Source organism: Natator depressus, chromosome 6, assembly GCF_965152275.1.
Source record: "Natator depressus isolate rNatDep1 chromosome 6, rNatDep2.hap1, whole genome shotgun sequence".
In the NCBI taxonomy this organism is placed as follows: Eukaryota; Metazoa; Chordata; order Testudines; family Cheloniidae; genus Natator; species Natator depressus.
Window position 1 is genome coordinate 110,610,284 of NC_134239.1, and position 22,680 is coordinate 110,632,963.

Below are 22,680 nucleotides of genomic sequence, written 5' to 3' on the forward strand. Positions count from 1 at the left end.
ATAATGATGACACTTGTGTTAAATGGTTTATTGAACAAGAACCATAGTATTGGATCTTTGAGGTTTTGTTGGCAGTTTGCCCTCCCTTTCGGAGACACTAATGATCCCCTCCAAAACTGAGCCACCTGAGTCATCCAGCCGAGCTCAGCTATACATGCCAGACTGAGTACTTCATCTGGCATGGTGGTGGTTTTATGAATGATTTGACCTCACAATGAGTAGCATGAGTTGAAGTCCCAGGTTATTCTGTGCTGTTGTCCTAGTCAGTAACCAACAGGTCTTGGTACAAGCTACATTCACATATAAATTTTAAAATCTAGTTTGGCACCCTGGATTTATGTTGTCGTTTAAGCTCAGCTGCTCAAAGGTTGGAGTCGTGTCTGCCCAGATCTTTAATCCTGATTTAAAATTATACTTGCCCTTGTGAGTTAAGTAAGAGCCTCCCACTCCTAAAGGTTTTACTTGTACATCACCTTTTCATGTTGATTTAGCTGATACTATCATGATAGCTGCAAGTATCTGCAAAATGTAAAATCTGTGATGGGGACAAAAATGAAAATCATTAGCGTATTGAACTTGCACCAGAACTCTAGTGAGCAAAATGGGATTAGCCATAGAATGACAAGCGGCTCTGTTTTAGTTTCTGAAAAATACTGTCCACAGGCATGCTACAGGATTCCAGTTTGTGTTTTCTAATGGAGATCTGCTATTTGAGACCTTAAGGATTTGTTCCTGAAACAGCTGTCACTTCAATTGAGTGATAAGGTGCACAGGAAAACTGAGATATTAGTTAGTCTGTTGTTGCTCTTAGCTTCAGGGGTTCTGTTTTCTGGAAGTCGGCTTCTTTGCATACTGTGGGTGCAATAGTAACTTTCCTAGATGGAACCTTGTGCCTTAAATTTAGATCTCATTTGAAAAATTTGAAATTTGCATAGTGGGTATAACTTCTGTTAAAGTTCGCCCAAATGGAAAAAGGCACCATGATCTGTAGTGGTGTATAAACAAAAATGTAGTGCCAAATTTTCAAAAGCTGAGATCTCTGTATTACCCACATTTGTGTTTACCTCTAATTGCATATGCACTTAGTTAATGCATATGCAGGTGAAAGTATCCCCATGCATGCAGTTAGTCAGTTTGAGCACCTAATGTGAAGTATACATATGAATTCCCTGCCCTTTTGAAATATGGCCCTTATAGTATAATAAAGTGCTTGTTGATGTGCTTTTAAATCCGTTCTGTGTTGCTTTGTGGATGGTTTCAACTGTTTTTCTTTGTAAGAATTTTCTAGTTCGGTGTGTTAGAGAAGAGAATTCTTCACCCAGTTGGCTACCAGATGCTGTAAATTTTTTTAGCTTTTCATGTATGACAAACTTTCTTGAAAAAAATAAAACAAAAAAGATCTTGCTGTCAGGAGAGTTACCGAGGAAGACACTATTAATTTTGTTTGAAGAGATGTCCAATATATGTCATTTCAGAAAGTGGAGTCCTGTGGGGCGTTGTGTAGATATATCAGTATGAAGTCTCATTTGCCAGCTGACAGTCCAACCTTCAAGCAGATTCATATCTCTGTGAAACTGTCTGTCACCTGCTGCTTGTTCTATGTTCAGTATGCATTTCCGGTTGAATTTTGAGTATTACCTCTTTCCCCTCCTCCCCCCCTTGTTGTGGCTAATTGCTCAGTTCTTTGTGAAGCAAAAGTACTATTTAGGTTTTAGAACATCTTCATTTAGTTTTATTTCTTCCCTTCATTGGGATACCATTTTTTGTCCATTAAAGCCTGATTGCCTGTTCTCCATTGTTTTTCTTTACCATTCTACTGCTCCTATTTGTGGAGCTCTGTTCTCCTGGGCCTCCTAACTGGAGGACTGCTCCTTCAGTATCAACTTTAGTGGCTCCTTTTCCCAACTCCTTTGCGCATTCAGGTCCTTCTTTAAACAGTCTCCAGGGTTCAGCCCTCTCCTCTTTTTATCTCTTGGTGATCTCATCCTCTTGCATGGTTTCAGCAACCACCTCCGAACAGATAGGTCCTAAATTCACACTATCACCCCCCTCTGTCCAGCACTGCATCTTCAGCTGTACTGCTCACTAATCAAAAACAGTCTCCAAAACTGAACTTTTCTCATCTTGAAAGCTCTTCTAACCTTCTTGTCTCAGATTCTGAACCTGTTACCTCTGACTTTCTTCTTCTTCTTCTTCTCATCCCCATAACCACCATCATGGAGTTCTGGCACTTTCCTTTTCAATATCACTACAGTCTGCTCATTCTTCATTATGCCTGCTGCTGAGACCCTTGTCCAGGCCTTGTTGATCTGTTGGCTTGATTACAGCTCTGTTTGCTGTGTTGGGCAATCCAGGTTTGCTCTCCACGGAGTTCTAGTGCAAGTCTTCTAGTTCTCATCCAACACACACCGTCTCTCTTTCCTCCTTGATACCTCTTCAAATCATGTTTTACCAAGACACCAGGCCCTCTGATCTCTGAAGAATACTTCAGTGCAGCAGACTTCATCTGGTTTATTTTTACTCCAGTTATTCTAGAAACTAGTATTTGAATAAGAGCTCTTTCTCCCATAAGCAATCTCCTGCTTAAATCTTCAATGAAGTTATATGTGGGTGTTTGATGCTGCACTGTTGCCATGTGACTTGTAGTCCATTTTAGAATTTACAACCTCACAAGGAGCCTTTGTTTAATCATAAATATAAATATCATATTTAACAAAAGGAACTAGGAAATCATAAATAGCATGTGCAGGTATAAGTACATTTTGTTTTTATGGGGTTGTTTTCAGTGTGTGGTATATTTGGAATTGAAGGTATATTACTGCCATTGTAGTTGGTGGAGATACCCATGTACTTTTACCAAATGCTCATTTATATTTCAGATACTAGTTACCCTCTGATTCTGCATGGTAGAAAGATTCCATGTTGATAACCATGTATACATTATTCCTGTAAATAAGCAGGTACTCTCTTATGGGTACGTATTTAATTCTAACTCCCAGTTATGCTGTTTCCTGTATTTGCCTAGGTTCTCCATTAACATCTCTTGATTTTTGGTGCACAAGATAGGTTGGGAAACTATTTAAAGTATTTTTAAATTGAATAAATGTATTCTCTCTTCTGTGGTTCTGCAAATTCTTTGTACACGGTGTACTTAAAGTATCAAAATCTCTGCCATAATAGATACGGTAATTCAGTCTTCAGCTGTGTTAATTCTTTCCTGAACAGGCCAATTGTGCCGAGTTCCGCTTCATTAACAGAGCAGTCATGTTATGTGGACCTGTTTCCTCTGGGGAGTGGATTTGTACCACCTGATCTCTTTCCCTTGGAAATGCAGGTTGAAAAACTTGAAGGTTTTTGAGATAATAAAAATATGGGGTTTCACCTGTATTCAGACAAATTCTGGCTTGCACTGTGCATTTTAGGCCTGGGGCACTGGCAACAGAAAAGCCAGAACAGCAGAGGAGTCGACTCCATGTCCCCTGTGCTGTGTGATGCAGAGCTCTGCTGTGATCAGGTGCTGCTCATCACAGAGGAGTAATGTTGATGGGCCAAGGGTGTGGCCAGTGGTTCTATGCACATTGTGGACCCACCGTCCCTAAACTCTTAAACTGAGGGCAGAGGCAGACTGCATCTGCTGCTGCGTGCCGCAGCCGGTAGTGGTGCTTGTGGCCTAGCAGGGACCTTTCTGGCAGAACGAAAGGAGGAATGTGTGTTTTTCACCACTCCCTCTGCCCAAACCCCAGCGTGTTTTCCACAGGTAATTAAGGTTTTACTCGCAGCACCCGTATTTGGCTCTTGGCCTTTTAGAGCCCTTGAAAAAAGAACAATACTTTTACAAATTTACCATATTTTAATATATTATGCAAATATGCTAACTTTGCCTATCTATGTTCATATGTGCACCTGCATTTTTATATTTGTGTATGTAAATTTGTATAGAGAAGCTAATCCCTTTTTTACAGCTATTGCAAATGTTTGTAGAAAGATGAAAGTGTGTTTATGCATATATGCACTGATGAGTTACTGTTAGAGCTGTAGAGCACTATGGCTTATGCTTTTTTCTCTTTCACAGAAATTACCTATTACAATATGGACACCAGTAAAAAGACAGAACCCCCTGTGTCTGTAGAAATGGTACAACAAAGGGCGAACCCTGATCACACTCCTGGATCAATTTACGTTCCAGAACAAGGTGGTTACAAAGAGAAATTCGTAAATACAGTGGAGGACAAGTATAAATGTGAAAAGTGTCATCTCATACTGTGCAATCCTAAACAGACGGAATGTGGACACAGATTCTGTGAAACCTGCATTAATGCATTGTTAAGGTGTGTGTTTCTTAGTATGTTAAAAATGTTAATATGATTGAAAAATTCTGACCTTCTGAAACAGGTTAAACAAATGTCTATTTTTCCATCTTGTCTTGAATGTAAAAAATTTTTGAGCAATTTGAAGATTATAGGGCCTGAGATGAAGAGTGCAAAATATCTAATTAATTTTCCATTAATTTATTTTTTCATAAGAATGCTGAGTTATTCAACTATTCATGGTAACATGAGAATAAAAATGCAGCTGTTCTCTTTAAAAAGTAAAAAAAAAAAAAATAAATAAAAATAAAAATCTAGCTTTTTAGTAATACCTGGCAATTTCAATACGTTTCATTTGAATCTCAGCTCTGATACATTGCTGCTGATGGTATTCGGTACACATTAGTTTGAGTTTTGAAATAACAATAAATGCATAGCACTTAGCATGTTCAAAATATTGCACAAACTTTAATCCAAGCTGCACACCTGTGGGGTAGATATTTAATAATATCCTCTTTTTATTGATGGGAAACTTGCAGCAGAGGAAAGAAGTGACTTTCCCCAGACCACCTCCTTCATCAGGAACAGAGCAGAGATAGAATTTGGGAATTTTCTTCCCTCTACTTATTCCCCATAACCATTCTGGCTCTGTGTATGCAACAGACTATATTTCATTGTGGAAATATAGCATTGTTTCAGAGGTTGAGTGTGCAAGGCTAGTGGAGTTAGATATGTTTAAGTAACACATCCTTTTCTCTCTCCTATTCAGTGCATCACATTTATAATAGGAAAAATAGAGTTGTTGTGATACGTATATTATTTTCTGATAAATTGCTGTTTATGCCAAGAAATCTAGTAATTTTTCTGAATATACATTTTTAGGAAGCAGTCGTCTGTGGTTAATAAGAGGTATTAGTTACAAATATTTCACATCCACTGTCAACATACAGCTAAGAACACATGGATTATATGCTAGTGAGCTGTGCACTCTCAGGGTCATCTGAGGAGAAACTTCAGTGAAACTATCTGCTCAGTATGCAGCAGTAGTTTAAAAGAGCAAATAGGATGCTTGAGTGCGTTCAATAAAAGCTAGAAAATGATGACATTGTATCACACAGTATACACACCCTCATGTGGAATACCGACTCCAATTTTGTTCTCTTCACCTTAAGAAAAATATTGAGGCTATTGAAGCCGTAAGGCAATGAAGATACTCGGAAGCATGTTGAGATTTACATACCATGTGCAATAACAAGGAGTAGGATTAGTTAATTGGGACGGGGTGGGATTTGATTGGAATATGCAACCTGTGAATGACAGCGACAGTTGATCAGTCATTCCTTTACAGTGACCCATAATATTAACAACAGCAATAACTTATTTATACTGTATAAATCACTTTATAAAAATAGAATAATTTACCTGTTATACAAGAGATTACAATCCAAACACAAATAAAGGCAACTAAGGGAGGGAATAGGGATTAATAATCGAGGGAAGATTAGTGGGAGTAGTGACGGGGGGAGGGATATGAGGTAAACTTAGGTTTCCTTTAAATAATATTTCATGGCCTATATAATCATGCTGTAGAAATCACTGACATAGAAGGTTGAGTCAAATAATGCCTGGATTTTTAAAAAGAGCTAGGTATATAATAGACACTAATAATCTTTTTGTGTATGCATGCTGAAATACTGAGAGGTAACCAGAGCTGCTGGATCAGGCGTGCTGTAGAAGCTAGGATCAGATGTTATTTTTTCCATGTAAAGCATTGAACAATTGGCTGGAAACATTATGGTGTGGGGTTTTTTTGTTTTTTTTCCCCTTCCTCTGGAATGCCAGGTACAGTCCCCAGGCTGAGTGGACCAATGGTTTCATCCATTATGGCTGTTCATATTGTTCCCATAATTTATGGTGTATAAACACATCTAAATTGGTCTTTGTATTTTATGAAGAAATAAGTAGATGTTTAAAATGACTATATTCAAGACCATCACAACAAGAAAGTATTATTGCGGTGCTTTTTAAAGATGGAAAAATCCTGGCAGAGGAAGTCTGTACTTCATTTTATGCTGCTATTAAATAAGGGTTTTTTTATTAGTTAAAAATGAATTTTCCATTGTAAGTGGAAGCTGAATTTAACTGTTTACTCAGTTTTCAAATTCTCTTGAAGGATTACTTTATATTTTGTTTTCTTTAATGTTAGCAGCATTTGTTGTTCCATTTGATTCTATACTAACTTTCATTGAGCCATACTTTCTTAATCATTAATCTTTTTAAATACTTCGAGCAATTATAATTAAACAAGACGCCTTTGATTTACTAGCACCAATCTAAAATCTGATAAATACAGAAGATTCAAAGTGGAATAGAAAATAATTTGTCTATTTTCTCTCTTCAGTTCTTCTAGTCCAAAGTGTACAGCGTGTCAAGAGAACATAGTTAAAGATAAGGTATTGTTGTTAAAATAGTCTCTTATTCCTAATATTCAATTGCTATGATTTATTTAAAATGTTTTTCTGCTTTACAGAATCCTTTTTTTTTTTTTTTTTTTAAGTGTTTTAATACTCTTTCTTGGGGAAAAAATGTTGTTGTACAATTTGAACCTAGTATGTCTTACAGCATGACAAAGTAGTAACCATACAGGATTGGAAGCCTTTACGCCTGTCGATCACGATCAACTGGTTGATCTTGGAGGCTCTGCCATTAGATTGCAATCTCTGGGCAGCTAAGTCTCCTCCAATCCTGACCGAATGGCCCCGAGTTCTTCCAAGCTCGCCTGAGTGCCACTCTAGGTGAATCAGTCGAGGAGCTCAGTTCAATCAGGCAGGTTGTCTGTCTGCTGTGGCCCCACTCTGCTCCCAGAAGCGGCTGGCTGCTGGCATGTCTCTGTGACCCCTGGAGGGGAAAGGGGCAGTGGGTCTCTGTGCGCTGCCCACTGCTGCAAGCACCGCCCCCGCAGCTCCCATTGTCCGGGAACCAAGCTGCAGGGACAGTGCTGGGGACAACACACGGAGACCCCCCCGCCTCCCCCAGGGCCACAGAGAAGTGCCAGCAGCCAGCCGCTTCCAGGAGCAGCATGGGGCCACAGTAAGCAGGCAGCCTGCCTGAGCCCCGCTGCGCCACCTACCGGGAGCTGCCTGTGTTAAGTGCCTCCCCCCCGGAGCCTGCACCTCACAGCCCCTCCCACACCCCAAGGCCCTGCCCCAGCCCGGAGCCCCCTCCTGAATCCAAACTCCCTCCTTCACCCCAACACTCTGCCACAGCTCAGAGCTCCCTCTTGCATCCGAGCTCCCTCCCAGAGCCCACACCCCTCACCCCCTCCTGCACCCCAAGCCCCTGAACCAGCCCGGAGCCCCCTTCTGCACCAAACTCCCTCCCAGAGCCCACCCCCCTCACCCTCTCCTGCACCCCAACACTCTGCCCCAGGCTCAGCCAATGCATACCCCACAGTTGAGAATGTTACACTGATTTGTGACAATCCCTGAAGGATTTTGGATCTGTAAATCACAAATGACACTAATAAAAAGTAAAGCTCATGAAATGTCCAGTGGATTCTGTGAGATTAGGTGCAGTGTGACCATATGACCCCTGCACCCAAACTCCCTCCCAGACCTTGTATTCCTCATTCCTGCACTCCAATTCCCTGTCCCAGGCTCAGCCCGGAGCCCTCTCCCGCACCCCTGCTCCAGCCCAGTGAAAGTGAATGAGGGTGGGGGACAGTGAGTGATGGAGGGAGCGAGGAATGGAGTGAATGGGACGGGGCCCTGGGGAAGGGGTGGAGTAGATCCTGGGTTGATCTTAAATTCAAAAAGTGATCTTGTGCATAAAAAGGTTGGAGACCACTCCTTTACATGCACGGTTAAGAAGGTTATTTCATTGACATCCTTTTTTCCATTTTTTTTTTTCACCCACACTTTAAACAGGGTCTTGACTATGTAGTGTTTCATCAGTGTAAAGAACGTTCTTTTTAAATAGTAATGACCATTTACTCGGTTCTGACACCTTGATTATCAAAGCTTTGAGATGAGTTCTATACTGATGTAGATACTCCCTTACTCTCGAGAGAGATGTTGGGTATATCAATCTCTCCGTAGCCTTTTCACAAAATTGTTCTCTTCCAGGATGCAGAGAGCTCTGTGGAGTGCTGTGTTGTAGGCAGTGTGGCTAACTATACAGGGTATCTTCCTACCACTGCGACCCCTTAGTAGAAACACATCTGTTACACTTAGGTTTAGGTCTTCCGCAGTGGCTTTCCTCCTATTTAATGACATCTGTATCCAATTTTCTGTATTTATAAATTAAATCAGATTTTTATTTTTTATTTTTAAAATAGCTTTTGTGTTAGACTCTGTTCATCTTGTTACCTCATCCCTACAGTCATTCTGTTTTGTGTATCATAGAGATTATGAGGTGTCTGGGGCAGGGATTGTCATCTGTTACTTCTCTGAACAGTGCCAAGCACAGTGGGGCTGTTCTGGGGTTCCTAGTTGCTGCTGTCAGACAGATGATTTATAATAATAATAAAAATGTCCAGCCAGGTCATCACCTTAATGTAACATTCCCCGTTATCTCTCCCGTCTAAAAAACCCCAGACAGACAGACACCTGGCAATATATGCTGGGAAACCTCAAATACCTTCAACTTTTCCTACCAGCACAGGAGGAGGAAACTAAGGAGAATGTGGATTATTGAACACATACCAGACTTACTGTGCAAGTCAGTTGACTATTTTCTGTAAAACTGAAATTCCACGCTAACTTCTGCTTTTCACAAAATGGAGCAGCCCAAAGGCTTTTACAGAACTGTCGAAACACCTTGTAAAATTATTCAGAAATCTCATTCCATTGTCTTTATTATGATATGCAAAACTGCAGCCTCTTTAAATTGTTTATGAATTATTTTGAAAAAAAAAATTACAAAAATCCATGTTACATAGATTATTTGTGTGAGGAAAAAGTGCCAGCTCATTAAACTTAACTTGGTGTCCGAAAAGCATACAAAACTCTTTCTGCTTCCTCTAACTACCGCAGTGAAGATTCTGTGATCAGAATTTTGCTTTAATTTTATTACTGTTGCCATAGGCGAAATAATTTTCATGCAACTACAGTAGAACCTCAGAGTTAGAAACACCTCGGGAATGGAGGTTGTTCATAACTCTGAAATGTTCAGCACTCTGAACAAAATGTTATGGTTGCCCTTTCAAAAGTTTACAACTGAACGTTGACTTAATACAGCTTTGAAACTTTACTGTGCAGAAGAAAAATGCAGCTCTGGCTTTATTTTTTTTAGTAGTTGATGTTTAACACAGCTCTGTACTGTGTTTCTGCTTTTTTTTTTTTTTTTTTTTTCGGTCTTGTCGCTGCTGCTGCTGCTTGATTGTGTACTTCCAGTTCCAAATGAGGGGTGGGGTTGACTGGTCAGTTTATAATTCTGGTGTTCGTAACTCTGAAGTTCTACTGTATGTTATCTCTGCAGTGCTGATGACATTATAAGCTTGCTTTCCCAGAAAAGTAGCCAGAGGTGTTGGCAAACTGCAACTGATTAAAAGATTGTACTCTTTTCTATTGGACTCAGAACTAGCCATAATTATCTATGTATTCATGATCTCCAGACCTGCTTTATTGCAACTTGTATCTAGGAATGAAGCCACACCCTGTTTTCTGTTCTTTTTTAAAAATAGTCTCCATGGCATACAGTATAGCAACTTCTCTTGTCAATTCAGATTGCTGTGAGCGTGTTGCTCTGATGCTTTCTTTCTGTCTTGTCTTCCAAGTGAACACACATGTCACTTCACAGTCTCTATGGATGTTCAAAGTCCTTGATGGACTTGTTCCTGCTATCTGAGATGTCACCTCTCCCTCCATGACCCCCAACAACAGCTATGTTCCACTGGGAATATGAAACTGTTGCCCAATAAGTAGAGGCTTGCAAGTGCAAGATACTGACCTTTCACAGGAGCCAACCTAAACTGTGGAACTCATATCTCTAAAAGACAGGAAAGACCACTGACATCGCTGTGTTAAGAACTAAATGCAAAAGTCATCTCTTTAACTTTAACAAAGCCTCATATGTTCTATATATGGACACACTAATGAAGCTATATCTTCAATAAAATAGGAAGGAAGAAAAAATAAGATTGTTTATTTGGATACTATGGTTTGGGGAGACACAAATATCTAAATAGATAAGTACCTGCCAAAAAGTTTAGACATTGCTTCACAATTGTCTGATTATTGCTGTTCTCTCTCTTCAGTTTTCTACAACTCAGTTCAATCCTTTGTGGTCTTTCTAACTGGGAGCTATCTGATCACTGTCTTGGCATATCTATTTTTATTGCTGGGCATGCTGTGCTCTGATGTATGCTTTGTTACTACATATAGGAGGCTCTCTTTTATTCTGTGTTAATCACTAAGTTCTTTCCTCATTTGTGAAAATTTGTTTTACCCCTAGTCTTTCCCCCAGCCATGAGTGACTTAATTTCCCATTAAAAAAATAGTTTCTGTAGGTGAGAGAGACAAGCTTTCAAGCTTACACAGAGCTCTTGTATCTCTCTCCAACAAAAATTGATCCAATATGATAAATAATCAGAAAAATATTTAAAACTCAAAAAGTAGGAGTAGAGGAAGGCTTTCAGTCCTCTTTATATACCAGAAAGAATTAAAAAAAAAAAAAAAAAAAAAAGAGGCAGGCCCTATTTGTTTTTTCTTTGTTAGGTTGCCTCACAGTCTGTGAATTATGTGGTTTTTTTCTGGTTTACAGTGTCAGTCAGCTCCCTGCACTCCAAGCCTGAATGAACTAATATTGCTATTGTGGAATTGTTTTTAAAAGTATTTTTACTTTATTTGAAGTTATGTTCTTAAACTGTTTTTAAATCTCTAAAACAAAGTGGCTTCAAATTACAGGTATTTAAGGATAACTGCTGTAGGAGAGAGCTTCTTGCCCTTCAGATATATTGCAGAAATGAAAACAAAGGCTGCAATGAACTTCTAACGCTGGCACAACTACTGGTAAGCACTGTGATGCCATCACAAGCTTTCTTTCAAATTAAAGAATGGGAAAATCTACAGAATTCAACTTTAATCCACCTACTTACTTCCTGATTAATCAGTGATGTGAGCTAATCTGACTGTTTATAGAAGTTATCATAAATAGTGTTTTTGAAACTCTACTTTTAATTGATCTGTCAAGAATCTTAGTCATAGACCAAAATTTTTGGTTTGGGCTGCCTAAAAATCCTTCAGCCGGAGTCCTGTGTTCTTAGTATCTATGAAAATCAGGCTACTTATTTAGGTGCCTAAACTTTAGACTCTCCGTTTGGAAAAGTTTGGCTATAATGTTCAGATTTTATAAGAGCAAATCTCACATTCTCATTTGGAAAACCTGTAACATGCAGTAGCTTTGCGGACCTGGAAGGCTGATATGTATGTGGTTTTTCACTGTGCTATTTTTTTGCTATTTCATATATTTTCTTTTTGAGTTTGAATTCCTTTTTGATATTTCATTGTTACCAGTTTTGGGCCTCTAATATAAAGGTTATTCCACTTATACTTGAAATTGTGATGCTTCTGGTACTTCTGAATATCTAAGATAATCTGAAATTTTGGCTCTTCAAGACATAACATAGCAGTCATCTGAGGGTCAGATTCTAACTTCAGAAATACGTATCTCAGTAAATCCATTACTGTGTAGTCATGCACAACAGCGTTAGCAGATGTTCTGAGGTACAGCATGGTGCACATCTAAGATTAGACTCTGGTCCTGAGTTTGTTTTGGGAGAGTTATCTTTCATGGGTATGATGAGAAGAAACATGTAAAATTTCATTAACTTGATTGTTTTATTTTACAGATGCATTTGAGAAATGACTGTCAGTTTGAAGAACTTTCATGCCACCGTGCTGATTGCAAGGAGAAAATACTGCGGAAGGACTTGCCAGACCATGTAGAAAAGACCTGTAAATATCGGGAGACTACATGTAAATACTGTAAAAGCCAAGTCCCAATGATTACATTACAGGTGCAGTGTTTTCTTCCATCACTAAAATCCATAAATTACATGTAATGTAGAATGACCAATTTTCACGTTTCTTTTTCAGCAACCATCAGAGGTATTGGGCTTTCAGTCTTGTATAAGGCAAAATTTGCTTCAGCACTTTTGAATTCAAAAGGAAAATATTCTAACTGTCAAGATATATTTGCTGTCGAGGAAGTTGTCACAACCCAAGTGTAAATTAACAGGAAACATTTGAACACCAGAAATAGAAAAAAACAGTTTTTGGGTTTTTTTTTTAAAAGTACAGTCTTCACATGATGCAGGGAATAACTGCTACATTACAGTAATTTTTTGGCATACATTCTTCTATTCCATCCTATTTAAATTGGTATATTGTGCAAATCTACTATCCTAACAATATACCATCAAGCAGGAGTATGTGTTTCAGAGGAATAGCACATTACCATTTTTCCTTTGTTTGGGTGCCTGTGTCATCCAGAACAGCTTTACGTCACCTTTGCAGTTGTGCCAGGGAATTAGATACTCTTGCATAAGCTGGCAAGGAAGAAAATGAACATAACATCAAATTCAATAATACCTACTGTCTCTGCATATCATGTACCATATGCAATCATATTTAGAAAGCATTATTATTATTTTTGGCCCAAGAGTAGGATGTCTGGTAAGCAGTGTGTTATAAGTGGGATAGAACTATAGGATAGAGATTGGGGCTACCCTTCTGGTCAAGTGTGGCAGAATTTGTGGTGGTTCAGTGGCTTGGATTTGTATGTATGTTATCACACTCCTGCATCTTATGATATTGAGCCCCACTCTGATATATATTCACTGTATTTATTTTTAATATATTTGTGCAATGTTTCCATGTCTACAGCTCCCTGGACCTCTTAGCGAATGGCTAGAACTTTCCACTTTCTAGTAATTATGTTCTTAGCTATTACTGTTAGATGAGGACAAAGCTCACAAGGGTATATTTGTGAAAATACAAAGCAAATATATGTATGTTAACAGGAGGCATTGGTGATTTATTTAATATGATTTGTATAGAGGTATCTTAGCCTCTAACCCTGTAGGCATTACTATACGGAGACAAATATATAAATAAAATATGGGAGAAAGGCATCAGAATCTCTATTGTGTGTATACAACATGTGCCTTTCTCCCACATGTTCGTCCAGATTTAGTAAGTGATATGAACCAGTAGATGACTTTCTAAAATACTCAGGGGTCTACCCCGCAGTGACTGCCTAGGTTCATCTTTGTTACAGCTATCTTTCTGTATCTGTCCAGTACATTTAAGGGGTTCCTGTAAGCTGTGGCAGTGCAATGGTTAAATTGCAAATCTGGAAGGGGAAAAGCCTTTTTTTTTTTTTTTTTTTGAGTACACAGTGTTTCATCTTTATTTTAAACATCACTCCTTTTATTCAGAGACACTGATTGGATTGTTAAGTTTTTTTTAAAAACAAAGATAAGGTAACTTAAGTGCATCATTGTAACTAAGGAGAGAGGTTACAGCAATGCTACAGTTTTGGTTATCTTATTTTTATACAACTGGTCATTCCTTCTGTCCCTCAGCTCTCAAAACTGTTAAGGGAAAACTTGAAAGTCTGCTATCTTTAGGCTTGAGTTGTTGGGGATATGGCCGAATTGAGATGTCTAAAGCCATTCTGCACTTCATTTTTAGGGGTTAAGTATTGTGGTCTGTAGAGTAAATCTTAGTGATTCTTTAAATATGTTCATACCGAATCCAGACTGGGTTCCTGAATATCTCATATTTTTTATTCAGGGAGCAGAAAAATTAAAAGGTCTAGTCTTATGAAAGTGAGATTTGAATAACAGAAGCAGAAGTTTCTCAGCTTCTCTTGGTGCATTTCCTGAAACAACTTAGTTATGCATTTTTGTCTATAATTATGTTATTAGACTTTAATCTTTCAAGAACTGTATTTTTATATTTTAATTCCTATCTTTAACAAGACCAACGGTTACTTTTGATTTACACATACTGTTTTCTGTAGTTCCAGGGGAAAAAAGGAAAAAAGTTTGAGCAAGTATTTTCCCAAAAACTCGATAAAATGAGAGCATTCTAAAAAGTGTAACTTCAGAGACCATAGTATTTTTTCAGGGCCCACAAAGGGAATGCACTTCATACTAAATAAAGTTGTATACTGAGACATCTAATTTTACATCAGTGGTTCCCAAACTTTTGTACTGGTGACCCCTTTCACATAGCAAGCCTCTGAGTGCGACCTCCCTCCCCCTTGTAAATTAAAAACACTTTTAAATATATTTAACACCATTGTAAATGCTGGAGGCAAAGCAGGGTTTGGGGTGGAGGCTGACAGCTCTTGACCCCCCCCTTGTAATAACCTCGTGACCCCCCCCCCCGAGGGGTCCTGACCCCCAGTTTGAGAACCCCGGTTTTACATGTAGTAAAAATCTGAGGTATTAGCCAGTCCTTTTCATATTTTGCTTCTTTATAAACTTCTTAACAAGAGCAAGTTTGTAAGTACAGTTCTTCTTATGCTTGTACCAGCTGCTACTGACCTGGACATTGAGATATCCCTGAGAAGTGTCTTGTCCCCATGAGAGCCTATGGTCACTAAGGATTAGTTTCCAATTTGGTCTGATCACAGATGGTAGGACAAGCTAATTGCACAAATGGGAAAAATCTTCCCTTGCTTTTCATCCAACATTTTATTTTAACAATCTGTAGATCTTAAATTAAAACTTTAAGTGCTTATCCTGGAGAATTGAAAGGCTCTGTAAGGTTAAAGGAGAGTGACAAGAGTTTTCAGATGTAGCAAGTGGTGTTATAGATGGCAAGCAAATGCTTTGTGACTAGTGTAGGGGAAGGGAAAAACGTTTCAGTTCTGTTGAAAATTGTGGTTAAAATGAAGCACTGAAGCATAAAAAGGGGAGAGCAGGAACCTTTGTAGATTTAGACCAATGCCTGCTTGTTGTAGGAGATCAGCAAATCAAAAGTGTTAGGTGTTCCTATATTCAAAATATTAATGAAACTAATAATTTGCAACATAGGACCAGCTTCCAGTCATAGTGGTTTTGGTGTTTCAGGGGCGCAACAATAGCCACAGCATTAATATCCTGGAGGAGCAGAGATCAGCCACTGATCATGCCATAAAACAACAATGCCCACATTCTTTTAAAAGCCTGGAAGAATGTAGTCTGTGACATTATACAAATGCTGATAAATTTGGGTTTATTTTGGAATATTACCTGACTATACTTGAGTACCAAGACTTAGTCTGGTTGTAACCAGACCACTCAGTTAGATGAAAGAAAGATTTGCTTTGTGCAGTCCATCTGCTCACCCTGAGCTTAAGTTCATCTCTGTTGGCCTGTGCAGACCATCAGGTTTTTAAGCACATTAATAAGTCAGGCAGGCATTTCAGGGACTTGAACAGAAAATGAAAAGCAGCACAAACATTTTTTCGAGACTGTACAAAGAAAAAAACCAAAGGTATGCAAATGGAAACAAAAATAATTTTTCTTGTTTCATGTATGGTTCATGTCTTCATAGAATCTGCCTGCCCTGCAGCGTAGGAAATCCCCTTTGTGGCTGACAGACTATTTAGATAGTGATATGGACTTGCAATTAAAATTTTAAAAAGCACAAGTATTAGTCTAGTCTATACTGCAATGCTTTATCTCTCTAGGTGAATTCATTTCTAAACGCAATTTTATTTCATTTTATTTGAAGCAAACATAAAGCTTTTGGTACAATACAACATATTTCACGGTCCAGTGTGTCTTTCTGGCAGACAAAACTGCTCATTCTTCAAAGCAAAAACAGAAGTGAAAATTGTATTTTATTATTAAAGAATCAAAGTATTATACAGAAAAAGAGAATTTTTAAAATTGTTATAAAATGGGTTTGCATGCTGCTTTTGCTATTCTGAAAACCTTGTTATCTTAGCCTAATTTAAGGCAAGATTATGTGCAACCTGCATCTCACATCATATGGAAGAGTTGAGAGCAGGTTCCATGGAGAGTGGGTGCCTAGGGATGAGGAATGAGCTCTTCTGGTCAGAATGGAAGTAGTAGTATTCTACTCCTGGAATAGGGACCAAAATCAAATGCGTGTTGAAGTCATTGGAAAGACTCCGATTGCTTTCAGGGAGCACAGATTTGGGCCATGAACCAGTAGCAGATTACTCACCTCCTGAAGCAAGGGGGGAAACCAGAGAACTGTCAGTGATTTACGTGGTGCCCTTTACTGTGGGCTAAGAGTAAACTTTCAGTCTATCCCTTAGTCTTTCAGACCTGTCTGACATAGTGAGAAATGGATGTAAATTAGGAGATGAACACAAAAAATGCACTGTGGTTTGATCAAAAGGAGCTTTAAATAAGCTTAAGTATTTTGATGTATTGTGCAAGAATTCAGTATCAAATAGTAAAGAGACTCAAAATTAAAGGATAGTCAAAAGAGTGAATACCAGTATATGGATTTACAGGGTTCTCTGACATTCAGAAGCATAAATAAGTATAAAGCATAAAGTATTCTTGTCAGCAAGTTAAAGTATGGGCTGGATGAAAGGACTGTAGGGTGGATAGAAAGCTGTCTAGATCGTCAGGCTCAATGGGTAGTGATCAATGGCTCCATGTCTAGTTGGCAGCTGGTATCAAGCAGAGTGCCCCAAGGGTCCGTCCTGGGGATGGTTTTGTTCAATATCTTCATTAATGATCTGGAGGATGGCGTGGGCTGCACCCTCAGCAAGTTTGCAGATGACACTAAACTGGGAGGAGAGGTGGATATGTTGGAGGGTAGGGATAGAATACAGAGGGACCTAGATAAATCAGAGGTTTGGGCCAAAATAAATCTGATGAGGTTCAACAAGGACAGGTGCAGAGTCCTGCACTTGGGACGGAAGAATCCCATGAACTACTACAGACTAGGGACCAAATGACTAGGCAGCAGTTCTGCAGAAAAGGACCTCGGAGTTACAGTGGACGAGAAGCTGGGTATGAGTCAACAGTGTCCCCTTGTTGCCAAGAAGGCTAACGGCATTTTGCTCTGAATAAGTAGGGGAATTGCCAGGAGATCGAGGGATGTGATCATTCTCCTCTATTCGACAGTACAAGAAGGATGTGGAAAAATTGGCAAGAGTCCAGCAGAGGGCAACAAAAATTATTAGGGGGCTGAAGAACATGATTTATGAGGAGAGGCTGAGGGAACTGGGATTGTTTAGTCTGCAGAAGAGAAGAATGAGGGGGGATTTGATAGCTGCTTTCAACTACCTGAAAGGGGGTTCCAAAGAGGATGGATCTAGACTGTTCTCAGTGGTAGCAGATGACAGAACAAGGAGTAATGGTCTCAAGTTGCAGTGGGGGAGGTTTAGGTTGGTTTTAAGGGAAAACTTTTTCACTAGGAGGGTGGTGAAGCACTGGAATGGGCACCTAGGGAGGTGGTGGAATCTCCTTCCTTAGTAGTTTTCAAGGTCAGGCTTGACAAAGCCCTGGCTGGGATGATTTAGTTGGGGACTGGTCCTGCTTTGAGCAAGGGGTTGGACTAGACGACCTCCTAAGGTCCCTTCCAACACTGATATTCTATGATAAATATCTGAAGAGCTTTCCAATGCACTGTATGGTGATATTGGAAGGAATATTGTCTTGGCAATTATCTTTTCCAATAATGCGCACTCTCCTACCTGCTTCGTGGGATAGAGAACTTCGATTTTATTGAGGTTTTATTGATAAAGGATGATGTAAACTGCTCTTCTTTCCACAGGAAAATATGATAAATCCTTTATTTTTCTGAATCAAAAACAGTTGAGAAATATATATCAACTGAAAACGTAACATCTGTGTTTGTTCCTTCCAAACATTGTACAAACATGAAGTAGCCATGTTAACTGTACTGCTCACTGTATAGCACCATGTGAATATATATATTTTTAATTACAGCATGGTAAGTTACTTCTTTTTTCAGGCAAGTCCTGTTATAAAATGGTTTGTAATTTTAAATATTGATAAAGTATAAATTGTAATTTGCCTTTTTTCTTTTCTTTTAGAAACATGAAGATACAGACTGTCCCTCTGTCGCGGTTTCATGTCCTCATAAATGCAGTGTTACATCACTCTTGAGAAGGGAGGTAAGAAGTCATGCCCAGAGTTGTGCTAAAAATTAAATAAATCCCTGTTCAACAGTGTTCACCTTAGAACTTTGTTGTTAGTAAGATCTCGCAAGAATTTTGCCAGAAGCCATTTCCTTATTACGATGTGAGATCTAAAGAAAAGGCTTATCTACCACTACAGTTAAGTGTGATAATTTTTTAATAATTTTTTTAGTGATTTCTTAGGAAATTATCTTTCAGAAATTACTTCCTTAATTTTCTGTATTTATTACACATGGTTTGTCAAAAAAGATTAGCTTTTATCTCTCTCAATGAAAACTGAGTTAGAAGCACTTATCGAGGCCAGTAGAGCAGAACCTTTGGGTAGTGTTAGGCAGCATGTATTCTTCAAGTCTCAATATTCAAATAGAATGATAAATCTAAAATATAGTAGCATATACTGACATGAGACATCATATGGCATATAAGCCAAAGGTACATCCTGACCTTAAATGCTGTTTTGATTTTGGTGTCCTCATCTCAGAAAAGATCATAGCAGATATTGAACAGCTGTTGTGTGGAGTTGGTCCATGCAAGAGATTAAAAATATTGTTAGGACTGTTAAATTCGCAAAGAAGGAGAATAAAGGGCCTGACACTTAGATGTCATGGTGGTATAGATGCTTTAGAAATATTTCAGTTAAACCGATTTAGCTGATGCTTAGTCAGCTAAATGCATACTCAATACAAGGACAAGAGGGCACTTTTGATTAAATTAAGAGGCACCAAGTTTAAATCGTCTAAAAGGAAACACTGTGAAACTCACTGCCACAGGATAAATGTTAAGTAAATAGTTTAATCTTATTCAAGAAAGGATTTAATATTTAGTGTCTGTATTTCATACGATTGGGATAAAATTACTGCTTTATGGTAAAATTTACCAGTAACTGAGATGAAGAAATTTCCTCTTGATGTTTGCTATTGCTATAGTGTAAATGGACCATTGGTCTGTTCCAGTATGGCATTTCCTGTGATCAGGTGCAACAGGCTACTAAAGCTTCTAACATATGTAGAAAATTCAGTTAATATTTTGAGCCGATAAATTTCTTTTGTATCTTGTGGTGTTTGAATGTATTCCTTTATTTGATCCAATATTAGTAGTATCTGTAAAGGCTGATGTGCATATTTTTCTAAAAATAAATCCTTTTGTATGATCTAGAATGGGGAGCACATATTTGTCTCCAGCACTCCTTAAAATATTGTCATTTTTTTTAAACTCATTTTTGAGGTATCTTTTTTCACTGATAACCCAAAAAATCTAATGGAGTATGTTCTCCTGACATAGGAATACATCATTGTAGTGTTACAGTAAGTGAATAATCATATTTAGTGCCCAAAGTGTGCCAGGTACTTTCCAACTCTGTCTGCCCCAAGGAATGTGCAATCTAAAATGTATACTAGGCCTTGTGCATTATTAATAAACATTATGCTCTTGAGAAGATGATCTAGGCATCTGTCTAATAATATAAGTGGAGGGCCACCTTTGGGGCTCAGTTCTGCCAGTATATATTAACCAACTGAGATCCTGATTCAGGAAAGCACTCCTTCTCATAATAACACCTATACATGTTCTTAAATCCTACTGAAGTCAATAAGAAATGCTTAATTGCTGTCCTGAGTAGTGAGGGACTTAAGAATGAAGTCCTTACTACTGTGAATTGTCCCATTAAAAACAATAGGTCAACTCACATCAATAAGCACAAGTCTTGATGCGAAGGGTTGGCGGAATTGGATTCTAAAAGTTGTTGGTAGGGTTGGATTTTAACCAGCTGCCATCTTGCCCTGCATCATTTTGTTGACTATTTCATTTTTTTCTGATGTTAAGAAAATGAAGCCCAGTTGGATAATTAGGGACAGCCATTCTAAGGTGATATAGGCAAATGCCTGCCTAACAGTTTGGCACAATACACCATTTTCTCATTCTCAATAGCGTACAAAAAGTGAACATGATATCTTATAGAATAATCGCAACTCTTACTATGTGTGAATGGTTACTGGTTGACACAGTCCTTAGTTCTGAGGAGGTGAAAGAAGCCGTGCCCCCCCCCCCCCCCCCCCCCGAAATTTTGTATAGCACATGTACTTTTTCTTACCTGATTTTTATTTTTTTTCTGAAATGTTTCTTTTGAACTTTCATTGTGAATTTCTACAGCAAGTTGTTAAAACAAAGTAGATGTTGCATATGCCGGGGGGGGGATGAGTTAAGCATCTCAAAATTAGATTTGAAAACCCTTGTTTCTTTAGCACCACAGTTTCATATGCAGGCAGGATCAGTTCAGGCCTTTTTCTGGAGGTGGATGAATTGAGGACCAGAGGGCTTACTGTGTGCAGGTCTTTTTAAATATCTTGAACTCAGTGGAGGTATAAGAGTTTACACCAGGTGAGGATCTGGCCCCTAGGTCCTCTCTGCTCTGTATGGAAATAAAGATCTTAAGGCACTTGTCAGAAGAGGTGAGGTTTGTCATGGTGTCCTTTACAATATGGCCCTTCATTCCAGCTCTTAGGCAGTTTGCATCATTCTCCTGCCCTGTCCCCTAAAAATGGCTGCATTTCATTATGGCTCTGTGTATATACTTCTGTGATTTTATTTTAAAGGACAAATTATTTTCTGTGTTTATCATCATTCAGAATATTGGATCTGTGCAAAATACAGGCCTTTTCCTACTTTAAAACATTGAATCCTGTGTACTGCATTATAAATGTGACTCAACTGCACCCTGGTATAAAGTATTTGTCTGTTTCATGCAGTATTTGTTTACAGTCTTCATTGTTTAGTTTTGTTTTATTTTAAATTCTGATATTGAGAATTGCATGTCATGTTTTGACAATCTGTTCCTAAGGAAACTAGAGTTAGAAAAGGCGTATGTTACTACAGTGAAACTGGTCTCAAGTGACTACCCAACAGACCAGCAAAAATCATTTGTCAAGTAAAGATTGACCTTTAATTAAAGTCAAACAAAAATGTATGGAAAGCCTTGGGTTTCTTTAAAGTGGCATTTTTTTTTAATGGGGTTGCCTACAGGAATGGTCTTCAGTGGATGTTTCACTGTATATTAAATGTGTCTCTGTATATTGTATTGGCATGTGCGTGTGGTTACATGTGTATATACAGTTTATGCACTCTGAGTAAGAGTGGAGATAATATGCACACATGTACTGTATGTTTTACAAATGGCACACAATACAAATCTGATAATCTGTGCCCTTTATATGTTCTGAGCATTATCATGCAAACGTTTTCTGCCAAAACTCACATTTTTTTCCTATTGCAGTTGAATGCACATTTGTCAGAATGTATTAATGCCCCAAGTACCTGTAGTTTTAAGCGTTATGGCTGCACTTTTCAGGTCAGTATATAACAATTATACTTCCCAATTGATGAAAGTCTGCAATAAGAAAATTTAACATTTTGACGTGAAAGTTCTGGACTTCTCTACTCTTGGTTAAGAATCATTCATCCAGTTGCATGAGTGATTAAGGCTATGCAGCAGGTGTTCGTTTTTGCATATATTTTTATATATATAAAATTATAAAAAGCACATACACATACTGGCAATATCTTGGAATTTCAGTTAGCCAGTTACAGATTCTGAGATCAGAAGATATTATTACATTAAGAACTTTAACTTTTCTCTTCTTTGAAATAAGAGAAAAATAGTCATTTTTTTCTGTCCACAAGCTGTCTAGTAATTTCAGCTGTTCTATGGAAGTTATTTAATTTTTTCCCAAATTAAATTTGTTTAATTTCTTCTGTTTGCGCCTGTGAATATATACGGTATGATTAAAAATAGGTTGGCCCACTTAGAATGTTTGTTTTATGTACATTCATATATACATATGTATATATGTGTGTGTGTGCCTATAGGTGCATAGTCAAACCACAGCATAGAATTAATAAAAATTGCAGATTAAATCCTAGAAGTCACCACAAAGTAAGAAAAAACTTTGTGTAGTTTCAACACTGTTATTTCCATATTTGCAATATCTTACTTTTCATACCATGCATCTGAGAGTGTCAGCGAATTCTGACAGTTTTACAGTAAAAATTTAAAAGCTGCTGACAGGAAAAACGGAATTTATCAAATTAAATGCCATAATTTTGAAGCTCACTGTTACCTATGAAACTAGATTTTTGTGTACATGTGCAATCTCTGTGCAACACTCCTATAAACCTTCTTTCCCATTGATATCTCAAGGCCTGTTTTAAGTCTCATTGAAGTCAATGAGAGTCT

At 38.3% G+C, this 22,680-nt stretch overlaps 1 protein-coding gene across 6 annotated transcripts in view; it reads left to right on the top strand.

Annotated features, from left to right (window-relative positions):
• The window catches only part of TRAF3 (TNF receptor associated factor 3), an 87,028-nt gene that overhangs the window by 39,903 nt on the left and 24,445 nt on the right, over window positions 1-22,680 (top strand). For 4 of the 6 annotated variants that reach the window (XM_074956288.1, XM_074956285.1, XM_074956287.1 and 1 more), the window contains 6 exons: window positions 4,073-4,328; window positions 6,709-6,760; window positions 11,213-11,317; window positions 12,157-12,324; window positions 18,348-18,428; window positions 21,721-21,795. In XM_074956288.1, the coding sequence (XP_074812389.1) occupies window positions 4,090-4,328; window positions 6,709-6,760; window positions 11,213-11,317; window positions 12,157-12,324; window positions 18,348-18,428; window positions 21,721-21,795 (720 nt within the window). In that variant the 5' untranslated portion in view covers window positions 4,073-4,089. Of the gene's footprint in view, window positions 1-3,670; window positions 4,329-6,708; window positions 6,761-11,212; window positions 11,318-12,156; window positions 12,325-18,347; window positions 18,429-21,720; window positions 21,796-22,680 lie in introns of those variants that run through there. The other 2 variants (XM_074956283.1, XM_074956289.1) reach the window with 2 other exon arrangements.